The following is a 9,540-nucleotide window of genomic DNA, read 5'->3' on the forward strand; positions in this document are numbered from 1 at the left end:
ATAACTTTCAACTGTGCTGTAAAAACAGGCAGCAAATGTTTTCAAACTGTATGTTGCTGTTCCATGGTGCAGGTTCAATCATACGGCACAGGAGCTGTTCCAAGTATCCTCCGACAGACCCAACTGTTCCATATACACAGCTAATGTTTCTAGCCATACTTTGTGGTTTAATAGCCATTGCTCAGGCTCTTACACAACTAGAAGTCATGCAAACAAATAAACTATTTAAGGGTAGTCTTCCTAACAGGGAATTTTCCAGGCACGCAGATTATGAAGTATTTTAATAAGATTCACAGAATTCATACTTTACTCCTCCACAAGCTGGCAGAGAATTTATAACACAACAATCTTCCTCATACCCTCCTTCCAGAAAAATGTGCACAAGCAAAAATCACATTTTTTGGAAGCAGAGATCGGTAGTATTACAGGAAGAAGTGCAATTCCACCATTCATAAAGGGTATCAGAAACAATCATAAACACCTCTAACAGTTTAAGCAATGTTCTTAACTGATACTGGCTGCACACCCTTGTGCTACAGTTGTGTTCCTTACACAGAAGAACAGAAATTCAGTTAAAGACTTATGTAAGTTTTTCAGGGGGTTATTTTGCTGGAATTTTGTTGGGTTTTGGTTATTTGGTGGTTTTTAGGCTTGGTTTGGTTTTTGTAATTGAAATGCTAGAGTACGTTTCCTTTAATATTTTAATTTCCCATTTGGGATTGTCCTAGAAGCTGGTGACCAAGTCCAAATGCTTAGAGATGTGAGCTTTGAAATACTACAATGTTGCATTGAAGGCTGGTTATTATGACAGCCCATGTTCAAGAAAACCACACCAGCTGCCAGACAATGCAGCAAGCAACACAGATTATTTGTGTGGATGCAGAACTTCAGTCATTACAAAAGACATTAGAGAAACATCTTGACACACCTTCCCACCAAGAGACTGATAACATGTTACTTTTTCATGCATCATGGTCGCAAAGGGCTTGCATGACACATGATGCAGAGACCCAACCTAAACACAGTGCCAGGGATAATGGGAACAGCAACTCAGGAGCGTAGAGCTGTGATGCCAGGCTCTTCACTGAGAAAATCTAAGGAAAATTGTTTTAAGAATGAACATTTGGAGCATGTGTGTGCATTTCAGAAGCTCAGAAAACACAGTATATCATACTTGCTTAAAACAGTTGTGAAAATACCTAGGACTTACTGTTTAAAAAACTTCCTGCATCTTTCCTTAAGTGAAGTACGCATTCTTTGCCCTACATTACACATCAAGCAACTTCCTGAAGGAAGCTTTATTTTAAGTCATCAAAGCACAAGAACAACAGTATTTTTCCCATCAAGAATGGAGGGTCTTTTCTTTATGCAAGGAATTTCACCAAGCATTTACTGTACTTCACATACACAAACAATAAAAAAATGGTTTAGAACAAGCATAGAAGAACGCAACCAGAAGGTGTTAAAAAAAAGGCATGAAAAAAGCCATAACATAAAATAAACAAAACCAAGTAAAACAAAGGTGGGGGAAAACATTACGAGCATATTAGAATATTTATGTAAAGGGAGCTCCCGGTGTGCCATGGTTTAACCCTGACTAAGCGCCAGCAGCAGCCCTCCATCACTCTCCCCCTTTGCCACTGGGAGGTGAGCGGGAATCAGGAAAGATAAAACTCGTGGACTGAGATAAGAACAGCTCAGTAATTGAAATAAAGTAAAACCAAAACAGCAATAATGATACAGTATTATAATTATAATTAAAAGGGAGATGAGGGGGTGGGGGGAAAGGGGTGACCCAGGACTAAAACCCAAGAGAAACAAGTGATGCACAATACCATCACTCACCACATGCTGACTGATGCCCAGAGTGCCTGCAAGGAAGAAAATTAACTCTATTCCACCCAAAACCAGAACAAATTCGTGCAAAATTCGTAACACTCCCTCTTATTCTGGTACCCTGCCTTCCTGTTAACCCATCCACATCTTGCATCACACGAACACTGACAACCCTTACATTTAGATGACACATCTCCATTTGAACTTCTAATATGAAGCAGATGACATACAAGACCATTTAAAATACCTAAGGTGCAAGACCTAACAGAAAAGTTGCAAAGCTATTGGTTGAAAAAGGTTTAAAGCCTATCTTTTTCATGGAAAAAAAGAAGAAAGAAAAAAAATTGGTCAGAAATATTTTGTCTGCATGTGGATTTCATTTTGCCAAGATAATTTGTGGGTGAAAAAAGGGCTGTATAAGCAACAAAATTAAATATAAAAAGGCAGAGAAAAAACACCTGAACCCCACCATTACTTTTTAATTGAACACAGCTTTTCCAAGAATTTACAATGTTCTCAATCATGCTTATTAATATTCTTTAAAGCAGTTTCCCATTTTAACCTTTCTGTGACAAGGCAAACATATTTCTCAAACTCATTAGCATGATGGCTTAGACCAAAAGGATAATTCTGATTATTTCATAAGCAGATGTTGCAAAGCAGAGCATGCATTTCCAAATTAAAGACATATCTATGGTCTTCTTGCTATTATAAACTGAAATTTGTACTTTAGAGATTATTCTGAATTTTTTATTTCCGTGCTTTTGTATATTTTACATCTAATATATGGCAGATTAGGAAAGGATCGAGTTGTTCATACTCTATGAATTACAATTAAAAGAACTGTATATTAATTTTATATTATGTATTTTATTTAAAATAGATTTATTTCAGTCTCACACTACCCTTAAATACTTATGTTGGGGGTGGGGGGTAGCAGTATATCAACACTTGCTAGCATCCACTTGAGCTGCCTTGATGCTGGCACCTAAAAGGCACACCTCCAAAGAACAATTTCAGGCTATAAAATTATAATTTCCAGTTCCATAAACACTACAAAGTAAAAGTGAAATAAAAATATAGAAGTGATAGTCACAGAGCATGGCTAAAAATGAATGCATATTATCTGAAAATAATTGTTAAGGAAGTACATTTGCATTTATTTCCCAAATTAATCCTATAAATATGCAACTCATATCTCTTATAACCAACTTTTTGAAACAAACATTTATTATATGTCTGTTAACATTAATTCTGCAATTACTACAATCTATTCAAAGTACAACTAATTTATGTAAAAAACAAAGCCTCCTATCTTCCTTTATAATTCAAAAGTAGCAAAACTAACATACCAACATTATAATGAATAATTCTGATATAGTAAAGGTAATTGCAATCTCGTGTCCAAAACAGATCATGTTCAAACATGCAAAGTAATAGATTTACAATATTGTGGTAATTCTAACCAAGTACCATCAAGCCATTTCTTTACATCACCCTTTGACCAAATTAAGATGGAGATGCTCCAATGATAGTTTCTGGTTTTGGTGGGGCTTTTTTTTGTTTGTTTATTTTCTCTTTAATCTATCAAAATCAATTGTTACTCTTGAAAAGTCTCCACATATTGAACACACTTCACTTGCTCCTACCAAGAAGCCATATTTCCATCTCACTTTATTTTATATGGTTATAAAGCTGTGAAGGCATCACCATGTCATAAATAAAAAAACTAGCATCTACTCCAAGCATGCCAGAATTAAATATGACTCTCACTGTAAAGCCACATTAACTGCTCTCCAGTTCAAGAATAAAACCACAAATACCACACAGAGATGGTATAACTATGCACAACTACTAAAAGCACAGAAGTTTGTATGTGTCAATATGAACACACAATTCTATTACAGCTGCTCAGCATATACAGCATTAAGCTGTGTATTAATTCAGATTTCTACTGCACTTAACTGATTCATACAATCTTTACAAGAAGTACAACTTCCCACGTTCTACAATCAACTATGTTTGAAAACTGGCACTAATCCTTTTGGCAGAAGTTTCAGCTTCTCCAAACTGAAAGACTTAGCAAATGCATAGCTATCTGCCAAAATAAGCACCTTCCATTACCCCTCTTAATATAGGACTTAACCTCGTGTGCACCTTAAAAAACAACTAAACTAACTAAAGACTTAGCAACAGAAGGAGAAAAAGCAATATTAAGTAAATAAAATATATAAATATATAAAATAAAAGTTCATCAGGTGACATCCAAAGAGCTGATATGAGTAACAAAGATGTTTAAGAGCAAAGCTGTTTTCACCAGTTATGGACATAACACTGTATCTTAAATAGAGCAAAAAACATTCAAAAGCTATCTTTCCTTTCCAGATGTTGCAAAACCTGAGAACACCAATAACAGACCTTAAAAACAAATAAACAAAAAACCCCAAACCAAAACAAAATGCAAAAACACTAAGAATTTCCACTACAGACACCCTTTTCCTAGCTGACAACTCCTCCTCGAGGCGAATTACTCTTTTTCACCAAGGAGATGTAGGTATCCCAGGAGAGGCAAAAAAACTTTATGGACAGTGAAATGCCTTTTAAGATCAGGATCCGTTTTCTGAATGAAGCAAAGAATCAGCAGCATTTCTAGTCCAATATCCTTTCACATTTGATAGTCACGAATGGAGACTTTTTATTCTGTTGACACATACTGGAAAAAAACACAAAAGAAACAACAGCAGAAGAGACCCAACCATCACTGAACATTTTTTTGCTGGGAGAAAAGACATAGCAAACATTCTCTTAACCTTGCATGTAAACTACAGCAATTTCATTACCTCTCGATGTTTTAAGATTAGATCACAATACAGGTTTTTATTGAAAGTTAATATATTATGATCAAGAGTACGACTAAGAGGATGCTCAGCAAAACAATCCAGGTTTGGCCCTGATGCCTGAGTTTAGTGCATCGTTCTTTTCCCTGGTGACAAATATTTGACTGAAAAAAGGTAGACCTTCACGAAAAGACTTTCCCTTTGGAGAAAAGGAAGGAAGCAAGCAAGCAAACACTTCTCATGCCCAATCTAGAAATCTCCTGGCTTTGTCTGAAAATTATGACACTATTTCAAAATTAGAAGAGGATTTACATATCATACTATTTGAAAATGCTTCATGTATTTTTGAATGATGACTGGCCACAAACATTCACCTGCTACTGTGACCTAAGTATACTGTAAAACTTAACCTTTCAATCTGGGTGTCTGCAAGAGCTCTTTTGAGCAAAATCGTTACAGCTATTGCAATTACCATTAAACGCGGGACTTTTAAGGGCTTTTAAACTAGTGCTAGTGAATACCAAAACTTCAGCACAAACCCAAAAAAGGCCCTTTTGGAAGAATAAAAAGTCCACCATTCCCTAATCTAACACTAAGGTCTTTGTACACTAGGCCTGTGAAGAATTCATTAAATGATAAAAATTATAGTTCTTTCTCCACCATGACTTTCCAAATCACGGAAAATACAAAAGCTTTTATCTCCCAGCAGTAGCAGACTAGGTCAATTTGTTTATAGGATTGCTAAGAGCTTAAGAAGATTAGGAGAGGTTTTGAGATCAGGCTTTAAGATAAGTTTATCATCTACACCAGGAATGTCCACGCAATTTTAAAACAAAAAGTTGAAATAGATCTTCATCAGGTAAAACCTCCTTTTCCAAATAACCTATACTGGAAAAATATTTTTCTTCAATATATTTTATTTGGAAGGCCTGGGAGAGACTAATCTGCCCCGTGTACTGTGTGGTCTCAGGACACCGAAAAAGCTGCTTTTGAACCATATAACACAATGCAAAGGTAAAAATTCAAGTTCTCCCTCAACTGTCTGCATTGTAATCCTTTACTATGTTGTCAATCACGAATTTCAAGAGGAGCTTGTCTATAAAACCTACTTCATTTCAGAGCAAGATTTCTATCAGTATAAACACCCATACCATAGACTCTGGTAAATCACCCAACTAAGTGCCCAAGACATAAGCACCACTAAAAATACATTCTAAGAAAAGACTTAATTAGACACCCCGTTTCTTCACCCTCCAGGCCCAAAGAATGATGTCTTGTTTTCTGACCTTCTCCCATACCACCTCCTAATTAGTAACTTCATATATGCATAAACAACTTCATTCTGGCTGCCATTCACAAAGAACAGCTTAGGAAAACATCTAAGGCCCTGATCCCAAAACCACACAGACACGCGTTTAAATATAAGCATGTGGGAAACTCTAGCACAGCCTTGGAAGCGGCTCTTGTGTTTGACTATAAACAAGCACACCAACCCATATGTTGGGACCATAGTCCTGAAAACATCGAAGCTTCAGGATGAATGAACCACATGTGCAAAACCAGCTCCTCAGAGGGACCCTCCTGTGGGGCGGTTTCTAAGAGGAAATCCAAGAACATGTCTATAGGACTGACGATGAGAGCCCCGAAGACACTCAAGAAGGGTCTCACAAGGCAAGAACCTGACTTGCAAACAGCATTTTGGAGCTCCACGCAGGAACTTGTTATGACCGGTCACTGTGCTCCGCGAATTCCCGCAGTTACCGGCAGCCCGCTGCGAGGGGCGGAGCCTGGCTCCGGGCACGGACACGGACACGGACACATCGCCCCCTCTCTCTCTCACACACACACACAAAAATCCTTCCAGGAGCGGGGCACAGCCGGCAGGCTGCAGCAGGCCGGCGGCCGCTGCGCAGAGGAAGGAGGGCGGCAGAGCCGGCGAGGCCCCAGCGCTGCCCAGGGCACATCAAAATGTGATGAGGCGCAGGAGAGAGGGCGAGAGCGCACGATGCCCCGCACGGCGCAACCCCTGCGGCTGCGCCGGCGGGCAGGGGCGCGGGGCTGGGGAGCGCTGGCGGCAGCAGCGCGCAGCCGGAGGCGCCCGCCCGAGCGCCAGCACTGCGGGCCGCCCGCGCTTCGCACCGCCGCATCCCGACCGACCGTCGGGGAAAGAGCCGTCGCTGCGCCGGCCACCGGCGCAAAGGCGGCCCCGAGCACTTCGCTGCCGGCCAGGCGACACATGGCCTGCCGCCAGTCGCCGCCGCGATTCGCCACGCCGTGCTCAGAACAGCGGGAGTTTGCCCTCCATCCCATCCCGTCCCGTCCCGCCCCGCCTGTGGCCCCCACCCGGGGACGGACCCCGGGCGCTGCGGAGGGCAAGTCCGCGGCCCTGCGGGCCGGCTGCGCTGCCAGCCGGGGGTGGGACGCCCGGACCCAGTCCCCGTCCCCCGGGGCCCCTCTCCCGCTCACCTGGTGGCGGGGCTCTGACGCCCGGGGCGCCGCGGGGTGCGCCGTGCCCGGCGGGGCTGCCCCGGCCCTGGCTTCGCGCTCCCGCCTCCGGCAAGCTCGGCCCGTGGAGGGGCGGCGGCGGGCAGAGGGCGGCGGGCGGCGGTAAGCGACCGGAACCGCCGCTCATGGCGAGTCCCGGGAAGCCGGAGCGGGAGCGGACACGGGCGCGGGTCCGGGGGAGTGCCGGGAGAAGGGAGGCAGCCGAGGGGGAGGTGGAGGCGGCGACGGCGGCCCCAGCAGCGGGGGAGGAGGCAACGGAGGAGGCGGGGGGCGGCGGAGGGGAGGAGGAGAAGGCAGGCAGGAAGGGGGCGGCGGAAGAAGCCACCCATCTGCCGCGCCGGCCCGCCTCGCCGGCCTGACGGAGGTGCCGCTCGCCGCCGCTCTCCTCGCCGCGCGGAGCGGCGCCGCGGTCTCGCCGGCGGGCAGGGGCAAGGAACCCGGCGTCGGGCTGCGCCCCGGGGGCTGCCGAGCGGGCGGCCACCGGCATCGCTTCCCGCTCTGGCCGGCCGGCGGCAGCCGCCGCCCCGGGAGCAGCCCCACCGCGGGCACGGCGGAGCGGTCAGCGCCAGCGGGGACGCGTGGGTGGCTTGGTCGGCGTGGGGAGACTCCGGCCGGGACGCAGCTCACCGCCGGGCGGGGGGAGACGGTGCCCAGCCGTGCCGCCCGCTCCAGCGGAGAAGCTGCTTACTGCTGCCGCTGAGGAGGAGGAGGAAGTCTCCCCGCCTGCTTCCTCCCTCCCTGCCTCCCTCCTTCTCTCCCTGCCTCCAGCCCCAGCGGCCCGCCGGCAGCCCGGCGCCTCCCCAAGGCCTCTCGCCGCTCGCAGCAGCGCTGCCGCAGGGCGTGACGACCCGCGGGGCGCGCACAGGCGCGGCCGCCCCGCACTGCGGCGGTGCCTCCTCGGGACAGAGGGAGCGGGGTCCGTTCCGGGGCCCCCGGCGGGCCGCGGCCCTCCCCGAGCAACCCCTGCGCACAGAGCCTGGAACCATCCTCGCCCTCTCCCGCGTTCCGTCTCCACGGGCACGGGCACCGCCGCGGGCCCTTCGCCCTCGCTGTCCGGTTCCGCGCCCACCGAGGCGGAACGGCGCTGCGGGGACGGGGGCGACAGCCGGCGGGCAGGGGGCAAAGGTCGCGATCGACGGGCGAGCCGGCCCCCACAGGCACATGTAGGGAGCGGGGACCGCCCCATCCAGGCGTCAGCGGGGGGCGGTGGGTACTGGTCCCTCACAGGGACACACCGCGCCTGCCGGTGTATGCAGCAAAGTCAAGGATGTCGGTAAAGGGATAGGTTAAGGACGGGGATGTCCTTAAGCTGTCACGGTGACGCCGGTTTATTCCTTCGTTGTCAAATGAACAACATTCTAACAAATGCGTTTACATGAGAAGTCACCAGGAACGCAACTAAGAGTTTCTCTGGAAGTGAGGGAAATGCCTCTGTGCGTGCGTCCGTGTGTCCCTGAGATGCGGAGATACAGCTGCGTGTGCAGTGAGCCCAGCGGGTTTGGTTCTCCGGAAGAGTAGAATAGTGGGGAAAAAACCACATGCATTAACCAAGAAAATTCACAGCGAAGTTTACTACTTAGAGGGGTGTACTTGCTGTCCTCAGCTGTACAGCAGTAATTCTCTGAGATCTAAATGTGCCGACAGAGAATTCATTTCATTTTGCACATCACAACAGTGCTGCCTTCTCCTGTGCAGTGCTGTGACTGGGAAATGTTTCTGCAAATCCTGCGTTTGCCAGCATTGCCCCACTGTGCCAGTCTTTTCCCTCACTCCATGTCATTTGGTTGAGGTTTTCATCCAGTGTGGGAGCAGGTGACCGTGACTCCCCAGACGATTAACAACTCTGGGGTATGTAGCAGGCTATTGATATGATTCTTGTGTCCCAACAATTTTTTTAAGGTCATTCAAAACCTTTCAAGATTTTTTTGCTTAAGCATCATGGAGTGTTAGTTCTCCAGCCCTGAAACAGGAAACAACTTGAACAGCTCCTATCTCCTGATTCTATGGAACATGAGGGTCTGAAGTATCTTCCACTTCACCTTTCCGAGGTGTCTGCACTTCTTTCAGATTGCTGCTCTCTTGCATGCACATGCAGCCTGCATGAAGCTCCTGGCAGTAAACAGCTGGCAGAAAATGATGAACAGAGCCACTATTGCTTTTATGATGATTCATTTTTCACTCACTTCCTGGGGGGAAGTTGCTTTAAAACTACTCCCATGCTGAAGATAATACCTAAAAGTGCACTGTCGCACAGACTTCCTTTTTTGTGAGCCCTCCAAAACCAGCAAATTTGAATACTAATTTTACACTACAGGAAAGGTGTGAAAATAGCACAGGTCCTTCAGCTAAGACAATCTTTTTA

At 46.3% G+C, this 9,540-nt stretch overlaps 1 protein-coding gene across 1 annotated transcript in view; it reads right to left on the minus strand.

Annotated features, from left to right (window-relative positions):
* Window positions 1-7,665, minus strand: part of RNF38 (ring finger protein 38) — a gene marked incomplete at its 5' end in the record, with an annotated part of 106,528 nt that extends 98,863 nt beyond the window's left edge. The window contains one exon of the mRNA XM_082300847.1: window positions 7,140-7,665. Within this exon, the coding sequence (XP_082156973.1) occupies window positions 7,140-7,665 (526 nt within the window). The remainder of the gene's footprint in view (window positions 1-7,139) is intronic.
* Between the last annotated feature and the right edge of the window lie 1,875 nt (window positions 7,666-9,540).

This window comes from Coloeus monedula (genome assembly GCF_965178545.1).
Source record: "Coloeus monedula genome assembly, chromosome: Z".
Classification (NCBI taxonomy): Eukaryota; Metazoa; Chordata; class Aves; order Passeriformes; family Corvidae; genus Coloeus; species Coloeus monedula.